The sequence below is a fragment of the Pan paniscus genome, chromosome X (genome assembly GCF_029289425.2).
Source record: "Pan paniscus chromosome X, NHGRI_mPanPan1-v2.0_pri, whole genome shotgun sequence".
In the NCBI taxonomy this organism is placed as follows: Eukaryota; Metazoa; Chordata; class Mammalia; order Primates; family Hominidae; genus Pan; species Pan paniscus.
The window spans coordinates 63876134-63892348 of record NC_073272.2 but is presented as its reverse complement, the minus strand read 5'-3'; the positions used below and the strand labels follow the sequence as shown (position 1 = coordinate 63892348).

At 36.9% G+C, this 16215-nt stretch overlaps 1 protein-coding gene and 1 long non-coding RNA gene across 3 annotated transcripts in view; one reads left to right on the top strand and one right to left on the bottom strand.

Moving 5' to 3' along the window:
• Positions 1-16215, bottom strand: part of LOC117977762 (uncharacterized) — a 177410-nt gene that overhangs the window by 24395 nt on the left and 136800 nt on the right. The gene's annotated exons all lie outside the window — the stretch shown is intronic.
• Positions 1-16215, top strand: part of MTMR8 (myotubularin related protein 8) — a 134851-nt gene that overhangs the window by 31437 nt on the left and 87199 nt on the right. The window contains exons 2-6 of the mRNA XM_003816924.5: positions 4486-4608; positions 7655-7817; positions 9059-9216; positions 13931-14059; positions 15208-15342. Coding sequence (XP_003816972.1) covers positions 4486-4608; positions 7655-7817; positions 9059-9216; positions 13931-14059; positions 15208-15342 — 708 coding nt within the window. The remainder of the gene's footprint in view (positions 1-4485; positions 4609-7654; positions 7818-9058; positions 9217-13930; positions 14060-15207; positions 15343-16215) is intronic.

The following is a 16215-nucleotide window of genomic DNA, read 5'->3' as shown; positions in this document are numbered from 1 at the left end:
GGCTGCTGCCTTGCAGGTCAATCTCAGACTGCTGTGCTAGCAGTGAGCAAGGCTCCGTGGGCGTGGGACCCACTGAGCTAGGCACGGGATATAATCTCCTGGTGTGCCATTTGCTTATACTGTTGGAAAAGCACAGTATTTGGGAGGGAGTGTCCTGATTTTCCAGGTACAGTCCGTCACATCTTCCCTTGGCTAGGAAATGGAAATCTCCCACCCCTTGCACTTCCTGGGTTAGGCGATGCCCCACCCTGCTTCAGCTTGCCCTCCATGGCCTGCACCCACTGTCCAACCAGTCCCAATTAGATGAACCAGGTACCTCAGTTGGAAATGCAGAAATCACTATCTTTTGCGTCAGTCACGCTGGGAGCTGCAGACTGTAGCTGTTCCTATTCGGCCATATTAGAACAGAAGAGACTGAGTAATTTTTAAAGAAAAGAAGTTTAATTGGCTCACAGTTCTGCGGTCTGTGCAGAAACCATAACACAGGCATCTGCCTCTGGGTAGGCCTCAGACAGCTTACAATCATGGCATAAATTGTAGGTGAGGAGCAGGCATCTCACATGTTTGGAGCAGGTCCAAGAGAGTGCAAAGTGCCACACACCTTTAGACAACCAGATCTCACAAGAATTCAGTCATTATCATGAGGACAGCATGAAAGGATGGGGCTAAATCATTCATGAGGAATTCACCCCCATGATCCAGTCACTTCCCACCAGGCCCCACCACCAACATTGGGCATTATATTTCAACATGAGATTTGGGTGGGGACAAGTATCCAAACTGTATTGCCTGACTATTCTCAGAGTGATGGACATTTGCTGAGTCATAGGAAATACATTTTTTTTTTATTAAGTAGTGCCAGATTGCCCTTCCGAATGGTCCCCACCTATCTGTAACCCCCTGGTTGTAGTGGATGAGGATTCCTATACGCCTTGAACCCTACCAACACTTGGCATCTTCTAGCTGTCTAGTTTTTGCAAATCTTGTAGTCTTAAAGCAATATCTTATTTTAATTTAACTTTATTTTATTCCCAATGTTTTGAGCTTCTCTTCATGGTTATATGCTTCTGGGATTGCCTCTTATGCAACTTGCCTGTTCTTATGCTTCATATATTTTTCTTTTGGGGCCTCTTTTTCTTATTGAGTTGCAAAAGTCCCTTGTATATTCTAGATAATAATTCCTTGTTAGTTTTAGGAGTGGCACATATGTTCTCCTATTCTCTTATTAATTTTTAAAAAGTTTTTCCCTGTTCATAGATCCAAGGTACTCTGCATTTTTTCAGTAACTTTATATTTTATGTAAGAGTTACATATAGATATATCTAGAGTCTAGTTTTGTATATGGTGTTAGGTAGGGATATGGCCTTATCTTACTGCATGTACTAATACTGTTTCCCCAACACATCTAGCAAATACTCTTTTGTCTGTCAATTTGTAGTGCCATGTTTATGCTCTATTAGACTCCCATTTTTTACATCAATCTGATTTTGAGCTCTAGTCCTTTTCCATTGGTTTATTTTTCTGTTTTTTTTTTTTTTTTTTGCAATAGTGCTAGAGGTTTTTTGTTGTTGTTGTTGTTGATTTTTTTCCCCCACAGCTTTGAGTATGTTTTAATACCTAGTAGAGCAAATCTTTCCCCTTTACTTTTTTTAAGGTTGATTTAGCAATTTGTGGGGTTTTGTTCTTCTATGTAAATTTAGAATAAGTTTATTAGAAAATCCACTTTGAAATATGATTGAAATTGTATTGAATTTATAGATTGAGGGATAATTGCCATCTTTATTATATTAAGTTGGCCTATCCAAGAGCATAGACATTATTTCTTTAGATTATATTCTATATCCTTCATTAGACTTTTAAAGTTTTCTCTGTAAAGGTCTTGTGTATACTTGGTTAATTAAGCTAATTTCTAGATTCTATATAATTTTTGTTGCCATCGTGAATGGTATTTTTTTAATTATGTTTTTTAAGTGATCATTGCTGATATAGGAAAATGTTATTGACTTTTGTGGTTGATATTATATTTGGTATCCTTGCTGAACTCTTTTATATTAGTTCTGAGAGTTTGGTTGATTCTTTTCTTTCATTTTTTTGTGGTTGAATGATTACCTTCTGTTAGTGGTGCCAAATATAGAACTTCCCTTCTGATCCTTGCATTTCTTAATTCCACACCCCCTTTCCTCATAGTATTTAGCCAGGATATTTAAAACAGTAGCAGTAATAGTTAGAGTCAAGTTTGTCGTGTTCATGATTTTAAATTAATGCAGTTAGTTTCTTCATTATTCATAACATACTTTGTAGGTTTTTTGTATATAATTTTTACCAAGTTAAGATCGTTTACTTTTATTCCTTGTTCACTAAGGATTATCATTATAAATAGAATTAAGCTATATTAAATACTTCTTTTTCTGTATCAATTGAGATAAAGCATATGATTTTTCTTTTTAGTCTTGGTGATGTATTACGCTGACATTTTCTGAAGTTGAACTCCCCATGCTTTCTTGTGATAAACTGCACTTGATCAAAATGTATTTTTTAAAATATACTGTTGATTCATTAACATTATTTAGCATTTTTTGTGTCTACATTTCATAAATGAAATAGCCCTAAACTTTCTTACTTTATAATTGTCTTTATTTGATTTTAGAATCAAGATTAAATTGCCCTCATAAAATGGACTGAGTAACTTTATTCTTTTTCCAGTGACCGGAATCAATTGGATAAGGTAGTAATTAATTATATTTTGGAAGTTTAGTAGAATAAACCTATAACATCATCTGGGCCTGAGGGTTTTGTTAGGGAAAATCTTTGACTACCATTGCCATTTTATTTTTTTCTTGATATTTAAAAACATTTCTTATAAGTTTTCCAATTTATTAGCATATTGTTGTTCATAATAGTGATAGTTTTAATTTTTTGTATTTTCCCTTTTTCATTCTGTATTTTGTTTATTTGCATCTTTTCTCTTTTTTAGCAAAGATCTATCCTATTAACCTTTTGAAATAATTAAATTCTGGTTTGTTGATCTTTTCTGTTCAGGCTGTGTGTGTGTATCTGTGGAGGAGGATTCTCTGGTTTTAAATTTCTGTGCTTTATCATCTTATTTCTCTGTTCTTTTGCTTATTTCCATTACATTGACTGTTTAACTAGTATGTTGTTAACCTTTCTCATTTCATGGTAAACTTACTTACTACTATACATTTACTTCTTAGTTCTTGTTTAACTCTGTCCTTCAAATTTTTATTTGTTGTGTTTTTATTATCGTTCACTTTTAAATATTTCTTAGTTTCCTTTCCTTTTTCTTTTTAACCCCAGGTTAATTTAGTAATAAGCTATTGTGTTTTCAAACATATGCTACATTTTGGCTATTATTTTGTTATTAATTTCTAGTGCTATTGCATTGTGGTTGGAGAACCTAAACTGTATGATATTGAACGTTTGGAATTTATTGATGTTTCATTTACAGCTGTAATCATGGTCTCTTTTTGGGAATTTTTTTTTTTTGTTGTCTTGAATGTTCTATTTGTTGGATATAGAGTCCTACTCTGTATATAATAGCTTGAGTTTTTCAGTTGTAATGTGTAAGTGTTCCGTATCTTCATTTGATTTTTTTTTTTTTTTTTTTGGTCTGCTTGACCTATCAGTTCCTAAGAAGAGTATTAAAATATCCATGTGCACTTGTTCCTTTTCTCTTTGCAGTTCTGCTAGTTGCTTGATATAGTTCGAGACTGTATTATACAATATGTTTATATTTATGATGGCTATATCTTCTTGTCCTGTTGATTTTTGTCACGTAAATTCTATTTAGTCAGATATTGAGACTGCTACCTCAGCTTTATTTTGGTTCATATTTGCCTGGCATATCTTATTATTTTCAGTTTGTGACTCTAAAGTATATCTCTTCTAGTCTGAATATTGTTGAATCTTTTGTTTCAGTCTGTGTCTTTCTTTTAATTGGTAAGTTTAATTCATGTACATTTATTGCAATTACTTCTATATTGGGATTTAATTCTGGCATTTCTTTTTATGTGTTTTATTTATGGTACTCCTTTTTTTTGTTTTGTTTTTCTCTTTTTCTGTTTTTTTTTTTCTATTCTTGCCCTGTAACGTAAGATCTATCTTCATGTTATTTACCCTTACTGATTTTTGTACACATACAATAACTGCACCTTCTTCCAACAAGATAAGTACCTCAGCAGGCTCTCAGGTTCTATATATTTTCCAGTTATACGTACCTCATCTTGTAAACTTTGTCTAGAATTTTTATCTTTTCTAGAATACGGGTTTTCCTCTCACTTTCATAGTTTTTCCCGCACTGATTTCAGAAAAGGTAATACAGATCATAGTAGTTTGCCACCTTGGCAGGAACTGGAAAGACTCAAGTTTTGTAGCAAATTAACAGCATTTATCTTGCTTTGAATGGCCCCACTTCAATCATAGGTGGTGAGTTGGTAACTTAATCAGTATTTTTTCCTCCAATAACAGGTAGAAAACGTGAAATTGGTGGATCGTTATGTGAGTAAGAAACCAGCTAATGGGATTCTTTATCTTACTGCAACCCACCTGATCTATGTGGAGGCTTCAGGTGCAGCCCGGAAAGAAACATGGGTATGTTCATGAGAAGAAGTATCAAAGAGTCTTAAAGAGTTGTGCATACATGCTCTCTATATGGTAGTTTCTTGAAATTTCAAGTGTAATTTTTAAATTGCTGTAAAACCTTTTCTTCAGAGGACCTATTCTAATAATCTTTTTATGGTCTGAATTGTATTACTCCTCTTTTTTCAAGTTATTGGCTCTGGTCATCATAGTCATTTTATTCTACATGGGAATATTCCTGGGGTTTAGCTAAATTATTTTTAGGTAGAATAGTTTCTGCTAATTTTCTGAACTATGTTTGTAAGCATCTTGAAGTAATTTAAAGCCTTGCTGCCCATAAAATATAGTTCAAGAACCAGCAGCATCTGTAGCGTATGGGAACTTGATAAAAATGCAAAATCTCAAGCCTAAGATTTTGAATTTCTAAAAAGGGCTCAGGTTATGCTGATGCTAAGGCCTCATGGACTTTACCTTGGGCAACACTAATTTAGACCATCTCTCTGTCCTAAGACAGGATTTTACCTGGGTATATATATGTGTGTGTGTGTGTGTGTGCATGCACGGGCATGTGTATGTGTTTCTTTTTATACCTGTAAGTAATGTTTTCTAATTAATTCAGCACCCCAACATTACTTTATGCCTTACCCATCCTAAAGATCATAATTTAATCTTAACTTAATCATTAGTTAGATTTATGCTTAGACCTCTCCATTTATAAGAAGTACAACATGCTTCTTTTATACCGCATAGCTTAGTGATTAAAGCTTTAGAGCCAGTCTGCTCAGGTTGAAATCCCAGCTTCAACATTTACTACTTTTGTAACCTTGGGCAAGTTGTTTAACTTTTCTGTGTCTCGCTTCCTTCATCTGTAAAATACAGATAAAATAATACCTTGAATTAGTTTTAAAAAGTCAAGATACAAGAATTATAAAGTGAATGTTTATAAGTGCTTACAACAATGCCTGGAACATGGTAAATACTATCATATAAGTATAAAATGAATTGAGTATGCATATGAAAGAAGTATCTTAATACTTCCTTTTAAAACTGAACTTTCCCCATATGAGATTGTATCTTGCTCCTTTTGCTGTGATAAGAATGTCAAAAGAGGAATGAGAACTGGGCTAGACTAAGCTCTGATGCTAACTGGCTATGTAACCTTAGGCAAGTGATTCTTACTCCCTGGGCTTGTTTCTTCATGTGTAAAATGAGGTGGTTAGATTATATAATTAGTAAGGATTCTTGTAATTCTAACAGTTTAGGAACCAGTTCTTTAGTACTGTGCCGTAAGCCTATCTCCTATCTACCTGCATTTATAGACAGTACAGATGTCTCCAGATTTGTTCCTTTTGGGTATTATTTCAAACCCAGTGGACTGTATCTGGAAGGGAGCACTTACACTTATTTCTGCATGTCAAAGGAGGCTTATTTACCCAATTAGGGAAGTTCTTCCCAGCCTTAGTCTGCCTACCTTCCCTGGACCCTTCCCAGTTTCACCACAATTGTTTGCCTGGGCCCTGATCTCAATTATCAGTATCGTACTACCAAAACACACATCTCTCATGTTGACTGGAAGATCTTTGATTTTCTTGAGGTTGAATATATTAATTCATATTACATTTTGTGATGCCTCCAGAACTGCCATTGCAGGACTTGAGTGTGACGAAACAGTTAAGATAGAACTTAATTATACCTGTGATCCCAGCAGTTTGGGAGGCTAAGGAAGAAGGATCGCTTGAGGCCAGGAGTTTGAGACCAGCTTGGGCAACAAAGCAATACCTAGTCTCTACAAAAGTTAAAAAAATTAGCCAGGCATGGTAGCACACAACTGTATTCCTAGCTTACTCAGGAGGCTGAGGCAAGATGATCTCCTTTGAACCCAGGAGGTTGAGGCTGCAGTGAGTCATGATTAAGCCACTGCACTCTAGCCTAGGCAACAGAGCGAGACCCTGCCTTAAAAAAATAGAAAATTTATCCTAGGAATATCTGAATCATTTCCACACTTGCTCCATTCTTAGATGGTGGATGTGATTGAAAGACTTCATTGAAGAGATGACTTTTCCAAAGAAATTAGGGACTGGGGCATTGAGGTGATGGGAGAGCAGAAAAGGCACTATTGATTGGAAGACCATTCCAGGCACAGGACAGGGAGTCTAGAGAATGGAAAGAGCACATCCAGGCTCCATAGTTGCAGAAACATAATACAGGGATAGGAGGAGAACATCAAAGATCAAAATGCAAAACCATGATTATATGGCTTTTTGAATCAATTAAGAGAGAATTATATTATTTGGACACATTTTGTTTCATCAGTTACCTTTCCATGCATTTCTTTTTTTGCTGGCATCAGCATGAACAGAAGTAATCATCCTACATTCTTTGCTTTACTGTCACTAGAGTTTAAAATGTAGAGGAATAGTTCCTCCCTAACATTTCTAGTTAAATCCTTATTCCAGAACTTAATCCTGGACTTAAGTTTAGACTGCTATGGTTCAAATTCTGTTTGTGCCACTTCTTGGCTATATGATATCTGATGAGGAATTCACTTCTCAGAGCTTTGTTTTTTTTCATTCCTGAAATAGGATGATTACACGTCAAATGGCTCTTCTTAAATAGCTAATGGTCATGGACTACTTTGTTTATGATAAAGCACAATACCTGCTATTAATAATTATCTTAATTAGTAATTTGATATAAGAAAAGAAATTCCTGTTTTCCTCTGTAACAATTATTCTGATTGTGAACTCTATCACAGCATGCTAAAAGTCATCTATTCTGAGCTGATCTACCAAAATTGTCCCACAAACTTGGTAATCTCGTATCCTTAAGGATAGAGAAGTTTTCTAACACTGCAGTCTGCTTCTTGTTGCTTTACCACTATTATGCTTTAGTTCTATTTGAGAGAACCCCAGTTGTGTCTTACAAAGAATGGTTGTAGGCTGTAGATGTAGCCTACAGATCTGGTCATGCTGTTACCATTACGGAGAGTCAGGAATACTGATAGTGATAGAGATATTGCACATCTGTATGTTTACGCTGGTTCTTTTATGTTTTTCAGATTGCACTCCATCACATTGCCACTGTGGAGAAGTTACCCATCACTAGCCTGGGTTGTCCCCTGACCCTCCGCTGCAAGAATTTCCGGGTGGCCCACTTTGTTTTAGATTCCGACCTTGTGTGCCATGAGGTTTATATTTCACTGCTCAAGCTTTCTCAGCCAGGTAGTTATGATAGTATTTTTATCTAAAACCATTTTAATATTTTTCCAAAATGGCATAATGGAAAGATCAGGGCTATGGAGTCAGAGGAGGGTTTGGATCTGGGCTGTACCACTTATTAGCTCCATTATATTTGGGCAAGTTATATAACCTCTGAACTCATTTTCTTTACCTGTAAAAGTAAGGAGAGTAAAAGCTCTTCAAGGGGGTTGTTTTGAGCCTTGAATACCTTCATGTATTAGTATATAGTAGATGTTTAATAGATATTTTCTTCTCTCTCCTTCCCTCCTTTAAAGTATCAACTTGTGAATGTTTTCTCAGTTCAGGAAGGAAGACTGCTTTGGAAGAAAATTTGTTTCCTGCTGTCCTGCAGACTTTTTGTTTGGCCCACGATTTCCACCCCTACTTTTAATTCCAACTAGAAGACTAAGGCAGTTCATCAAAGTCCTCATTAATGTAGGACTTAATGCTTCCTCCAGCGTCACCCTTTCATTCCCCAGCCCCCACCCCTAGGCAATTAACCAGCTTCCTCTGATTTTAGTCTTTGATTTTAATCATGCTCTTACATTTTCTCTCCCATTTTTCCCCTTTTCCCTCAGAGTAATTCCTCAATATTTGCTGATTTTTATTGATAAAGTTACCTGCTGGATGGCCTAGCATTTTACAAGTCTCTGATAGGCTCCATTAATCTCTGGAGAAGTTGTTGCCATATAAATTGGTCAAATGAGTTATTTGATTGGATGCTGTATCTCGTGAAGGGAGGAAGCAGGACTGACAAAGAAAAGAGAGGAAGGGGCCATTTATAAGTCAGAAGTTGCTGTTGGTCTGACAAGTACAATGCAAAAACATTGTTAAAGATGTGCAACATGTTACAATAAGCAGTACTATTAGGACATGGGAGCCCAGTTAAAAACTTTTGGTAAGGACTCTTTTCTTAACATGTGAAACCCTGAAGCCTCAGTTCAGTCAATTATCCAGCATTCTTTTTTTATAGGAAGCCAGGCAGAAAGATCCCACTTTGTATTGATAACACAAAAAATTAAGACATTTTTTCAAAGAACCCAAACAATATTCCAGTTTTTATTCCTTACATAAAGGCAAACTTGCACACACCACAGTCCTTTTCTGGGACTGTTTGACAAACATTCCCTTAGGAAAAGGAAATCTAGCCTTTATTTGCATTGTTTGATGATTTTTAGGTTTCATTCATCATTTTGTTTTCCATGCCTATCTCTCTTCTCCAGCATTACCTGAAGATCTTTATGCTTTTTCTTATAATCCCAAATCCTCAAAAGAGATGAGGGAAAGTGGATGGAAACTGATTGACCCAATATCAGACTTTGGGCGTATGGGAATACCCAACAGAAACTGGACCATAACAGATGCCAACAGAAACTATGAGGTAATTTTGTCCTTGTTGTTTGCCTTTTGGTGCATTTAATTAAGATGGTAGAATATCAGGAAACAAGATTTTGAAAAAAGAGAGAAATGACTCATAATCTCTCTCTCCTTTCCATTCAACATTCAGCCATTCAACAGACATTTATTGAGTACCTACAGTGCAATAGGCACTGAGTAAGAGATCTCATGGCCTAAAGCATAGGGTGTTATGGGAGCATAGGTGCGGGGCATGAAAATCAGCCTAAGGAAGCCAGAAACAGCCTGATGCTTTGCAGAGTAGCCTTGTGAACCTTGTGAAGGCTAATTTATTTTAACATTTTTTATTTTTAATTATTATGGATATATAATAGTTGTACATATTTATAGGGTACATGCTGTATTTTTATACAGGCATACAATATGTAATGATCAGATCAGGGTAATTGGGGTATCCATCACCACAAGTATTTATCATTTATTTGTGTTAGGAACATTCCAATTCCATTTTCAGTTATTTTATTATTGTTATCTGTAGTCGTCCTGTTTTGCTACTGAATACTAGATCTTATTCCTTCTATCTAACTGTATTTTTGTACCTGTTGAGGATCCTCTTTTTATCCCCCCCACTCCACTACCCTTACCAACCTTTGGTAACCATCATTCTACTCTCTGTCTCTATGAGTTCATTTTTTTTTTTTTTTTTGCTCCTACAACATGTGAATGAGATTATGCAATATTTGTCTTTCTATGCTTTGTTCATTTCACTTAATATAATGTCCCCCAGTTCCATCCATGTTGTTGCAAATGACAGGATTACATTTTTTTGTGACTGAGTTATATTCTATTGTGCATATGTACCACAGTTTTCTTTTCTTTCTTTTTGAGACAAGGCCTCACTCTGTTGCCCAAGGTAGAGTGTAGTGGCATGACCATAGCTCAGTGTAGCCTCAATCTCTTGGGCTCAATTGGTCCTCCCATCTCAGCCTCCCATGTAGCTGGGACCATAAGCACCCACCCCCATGCCTGGCTAATTTGTTTCATTTTTTGTAGAGATGGGATTCTTGAACTCCTGGGCTCAAGTGATCCTCCCTCCTTGGCCTCTCCAAGTGCTGGGATTATAGGTGTGAACCACCACCCCTGGCCAGTAGTGGCTGTACTAATTTACATTCCTACCAATTGTGTATGAAGATTTCATTTTCTCCATATCCTCACCAGTATCCATTATTGCCTTTTTGATAAAAGCCATTTTAACAGGTGAAATGATATCTCATTGTGGTTTTGGTTTGCATCTTTCTGATGATTATTGATGTTGAGCATTTTTTCATATACTTGTTGGTCATTTGTGTGTCCTCTTTTGAGAAATGTCTATTCAGATACTTTCTCCATATTTAATTGGATTATTTGTTTTCATTCTATTGAGTTTCTTGGGCTCCTTATATTTTCTGGTTATTAATCCCTTGTCAGATGGGTAATCTGCAAATATTTTCTCCTATTCTGTGGGTTGTCTTTTCACTTTGTTGGTTGTTTCCTTTGCCATGGAGATTTTTGGCTCAGTGTTAACCCATTTGCCTATTTTTGCTTTAGTTGGCTGCGTATGCTTTTGAGGTCTTACTCGAGAAGTCTTTGCCCAGACCAATATCCTAAAGTGTTTCTTTGCATATGGACATCCAGTTTTCCCAGAACCATTTATTGAAGAGACTTCTTTCCCCCAAATATGTGTCCTTGGTGCCTTTGTTGAAAATGACTGAACTGTAAATGTCTGGATTATTTCTCCTAATTTATACAGGGGGAGAAGGAAGGAGGTCAGGAAGTGAAGCCATATCATAAAGCGCTTCGTGACCAAATTAAGGAATTTGAACTTTATCATGAAGACAGTTGTGAGCCACAAGAGTATTTACGCTTGAAAGGAACATATATATATATTTGTGTTTTAGAAGGATAACTGTTATTAGTGTGGAGAATTCGTTTGCTGGAGCTAAGAATGCAGAAGAATGATATGTGAAGTTATGAGAACCTGAACTAAGGCAATGGCTGTAGATGGAAAGGAGATGGTTTTAAAAGATATTTAGGTGGTAGAATTGAAAGCAACTGGTGACAGATCAAATGTGGCTAGAAAAGTGGAGGAATTTAATATGCATCCCAGCTTTCCTGGTTTTGGCTTTGATGACCAATGAGTAGTGGTGATGTTAACAAAGATAAGGACCACAAGAAGAGGGGCAGATGGTGTCTTCAATTTTACACTTGACTTCAAGGTGATTAAACAGATATCAAGTATTTGATTTCAAGCATTTGGGTTTGGATCTCAAGAAAGAGCTCTGGGCCAAATATGGACATCTGGGAATGTGTTGAAGGTCCCAAAGACCATTCCTCAGGTCTTGTGATTTACTAGGAAAATTCATAGGACTTGGTGTATAGTCATACTTATGACAGTGATTTATTACCATGAAAGGATCCAAAGCAAAAATCAGCAAAGGGAAAAGGTTCAGGGAACAAAGTCAACAAAACCAGGAACAAGCTTCCAGAGTCCTCTCTCAGCAGAGTGACGTAGGACACACTGAATTCCTCCAGCAGAAATTGTGACAACACTTATGAAATGTTGTCTGCCAGGATGCTCATTAGAGGCAAAGTGCTCAGGGATTCTATTGGAGCCTGCCCACATAGGCACGTTCTGCCTAGTGTATGCCAGAATTCCAGAAGTCCAGAAGGAAGGCAGGTGTTCAGGATAAGCCACATTGTTTGTACAAACAGTTTTAAGCACAATGCAAGTAGGCCTTTCTAAGGGTAGTCTGATGGTTAATATTGTCAATTTGATTGGATTGAAGTATGCAAAGTATTGTTTCTGGGTGTGTCTGTGAGGGTGTTACTAGAGGGGAGATTAACCTTTGAGTCAGTGGACTGGGAGAGGCAGACCTACCCTTAATCTGGGTGGGCACCATTCCCTCAGCTGCCAGTGCAGCTAGAAAAAGCAGGCAGAAGAAGGTGGAATGAGCAGACTTGCTGAATCTTCCAGTCTTCATCTTTCTCCCATGCTAAATGCTTCCTGCCCTCGAACATCAGACTTCAAGTACTTCAGCTTTTGGATTCTTGGACTTACACTAGTGGTTTGCCAGGGGCTCTCGGGCCTTCAGCCACAGACTGAAGGCTGCTCTGTTGGCTTCCCTACTTTAGAGGTTTTGGGACTCGGAATGATCCACTACTGGCTTTCTTGCTCCTCAACTTGCAGACGGCCTACTGTGGGATTTTACCTTTTGATTGTATGAGTCAATTCTCCTTAATAAACTCCCTTTCCTATATACATATATCCTATTAGTTCTGTCTCTCTAGAGAACTCTAACACAGGTAGCAATCTGGCCTGCTAGGATAATTTTTCTGCAGAGAGAGTCATTGGTGTTTAAGTGATATTCCTGAATCGTTCATCTTTAACAGTGTTTTTACTATCATAATAAGACTGTTATTGCATTGACTTTCTGGTAACATAGCTTTGAATGTCTACTAGGTATGGGGATTGATGAGCTGTGACTTCGCAGGGTCATCTGTGAGGTGGCTTGTTAGGGTCATGCTTGAGAGGAATGAGTAGAGATTGGGGGTGAAATCTGTCCACTTCAAATGTGTGTCTGAGTCTCCCAAAGAAGGTCTGAAATACTCTTGTTGGTCTTTTTGATGTGTATAACCTTCTAAGCTGAATGGGGAGCTCCATTTATTTTTCTTTGTATGACTGTCTTCTCCAAAGTTTAAGTCCAGGTAAGGGGGTGGGTAGAAAACATTTTCAAATGGTCTGCATTCTGGGGACATTGACTTTAATGAGTTACATAGAGCATTCTTAATCTTATCTACCTTTAACTTTTTTTATTTTTGCCTGTTCAGTTTATATTTGTTTCATCTGTTGTTAAATGTTTGGGGGTGTTCTTTAGTTAGGGGAGTGATTAGAATTAATTTTGCAATGTCAGGTCTGTGGTGTTATAATATTTTGTCACTGTCTCTTTGGAAATATGTATTTTGGTAACCACTAAAAGCTGATAAACTTGAGAAAATATGTCAGTCTTTTCATAGAGTAAGTCACACCTAAAATGTCAACACCTCCAACCCCCAGACTAGTGGTTTAAAGGCCGTCCAGATATGAACACTAGGAACCTAGTATGCAGTTTATATATATACATTTTTCACTTGCTAGCAACAGGCTGGAATTAGCAATCACTCAAGCATTAGCTAGCTGGTATTTAATCATCTATTCCTCAGAAATAGAAATGAAAATATCCTTGGTATAAAAGCTTTTCCAAGTGTGCTATTATTTTCTAGAAAGGAAGGGATTGAGACATATGAGAACAAAATGTACTTTTAGAATTAGAAAAACAAAAATCATAGACAGAAACACACATAAAACCCCATGTTGAAATTCCTACGTGTGCATATCAGAGCAAAAACAATAACTGTAAACAAGTGAATTAATATGAACAGACACAAATATGAAGCAGACAGGTAGAGGAGGAGGAAATATGATGTACTCTTTCATAAACTACATACTAGGTTCCTAGTATTCATATCTGGACGGTCTTTAAAACACTAGTCTTGGGGTGGAGGTGTTGACATTTTAGGTGTGACTTACTCTATGAAAAGACTGACATATTTTCTTAAGTTTATCAGCTTTTAGTGGTTACCAAAATACGTATTTCCAAAGAGACAGTTATATATAAATGTATAAATATATATTTATATATATTGTGCTTATTTTCTTTTAGATATGCAGCACCTACCCTCCTGAAATAGTGGTTCCTAAATCTGTTACCTTGGGAACGGTGGTTGGAAGTTCAAAGTTCAGAAGTAAAGAACGTGTCCCTGTGCTCTCCTACCTCTACAAAGAGAACAATGTAAGTTAAGCAGATTTCTCTAATGATAATTAAACATGGCTCTGGAAGACCTGTTTTAAGTTTCATGCTGCCACTTAGTAGCTGTGTGACCTCAAGCAAGTTACTTAACTTCTCTGGACTTTCATACTTCTGAAGGTTTTTGAGAGGATCTCAGTAGGAATAATATGTACAATGTACTTTGTAAATTGTAAAATGTTACGCAGATGTTAAGTGTCATTTTAGTATGTTTATTTCTTTTTCTTTTTTTCCTTTTCTGTGGGATCCAGCTTTGTGGAAAGTTGTGAAATGACAGAAAATTAGTTGTATACAGGATTTTTGGGGGGCTGTGGCCTCCCAGTAGAATACAGATATCCTTGATACTTTCTTAGTGCTTTTCATATAATTTCAGGTAGTAGTAAGAAAGCACTTGACTCCTCTGTGTTTCAATCCCCTTACTTATGTAGGAAGTGATAATATTTATCACCTCTTGTAATCACTCTGAGATCTGGGGTTAGACAAATAGGCAAGTTGTCAGGTGGGCAACCATTCAAGTGCTAAGGAGTATAGTAATGCAATTGGGTGCCATATTATTGAAGTGAGTTGACCCCTTAAAAGCCACATCAAAGTGTAACGAATTTCATGAACTAATCATTACCAGACATTCATGTTAAATAGTTACGTTGTTTTTGTGTTAAAGTGGCTTGAAACAAACCACCCTTCTGATTTGGCATTAACTTCTGAAACTAGTGAACCCTGTTTTCTTAAGACGCTGTAGATCTTTGCTCTATCTTGAATTCTGCTGCCTCCGCAAGCTTATGGTTTATGTGGGCAATATTACTGGGACTGTAAAAAGTGAGGCGGTTTCAGAAAAATAGCCCATTATATATCGAGAATAGAATTTCACTAAGGAAATACTCATGATGTGATTTTTTTTTGTAGTCTGATTTACCAAGACTGGGTTGGAAATTAGAGCCACATGCCCAGGGTAGGCAGGAGGTTAAGCCCAATGTCAGTGGAGAATGACTTTAGAGTCACATTTCTCTTTGCTTTGGACACTATCTTAAGTTGGCTCATCCTCTCCCTCTACTCATGGAACCTGGCAAGGGTCAAGAAAGATTTTTGACCATTTGTGAATATAATCACTCAACTGACACACCTTTTCCTTACAGGCTGCCATTTGCCGCTGTAGCCAGCCTCTCTCTGGATTTTACACTCGCTGTGTAGATGATGAGCTCTTGTTGGAGGCCATTAGCCAAACAAACCCAGGGAGCCAGTTTATGTATGTTGTAGACACAAGACCAAAGGTATCTATTTCTCAGTGATTTCTTTGATATTTCTGCCTCTTGCAGTCTACCTCCTCATATATTGAGACATGCAGTGTTATTGGGAAAGTTAGGTTTTTGTATGTGTGTTTATTATGTCAGACATTGTGTAAAATCATTTCAGGAAGCCATTTGGGGCTCCTTTTATAAGGTTGTCACTGTCAAGTGAGGTTATGAGAGGGTATTTCAAGCAACCTGGCTTTCCCACCTCAGTGTGACGTCCTGCATAGAAGGCTCCTTAACATCCCTCATCTTTTTTACCAAGTCTGTTCCTTAACCAGAATTTTCAGTATTCCCATTCTGTGGTCTAAATTTACTGTTAGAGAAAGAGCTTCAACTTAGACATTGGAAACTTACTACAACCAACATGTTTTTTTTTTTTTTTTCTGTAAATGTGTTAGGGCACAGTAATTTAATAATATTTTGGTTCTCCCAAAGCACCATGGTTCACAAATTTTACTGCTATGCAATTAACAAAAAATCTTTAGCTCATATGGCAGTAATTCTTTTTTAGCATCTAGTACTGTTAGCTGATTAAATTTTTTCCGGTTTAGTACAGTGCAGTTTAAATCTTGGTCCCAGAGAATTAAAAAGACCAAGTTCATAAATTTGCCATGGATTTTGGCAGTGGACATGGATAGACCTAGTCAAATCCTTTGATCTTTCCAATAATCTAATGCTGCATGATTTGTTGCAATGTGTTTTCTCAGGCTTTGTCTCTTTCAAATATGAACATTGCTGAACAGAGTGTCCTCATATTAACCTAAGTATCAGCTTAAACTCCTCTCTGCATTAATTCCTTAACCTTCAAAGTTTTGTGTAGCTCTATATGGGCTGTAGAAGAACTCATTGTGT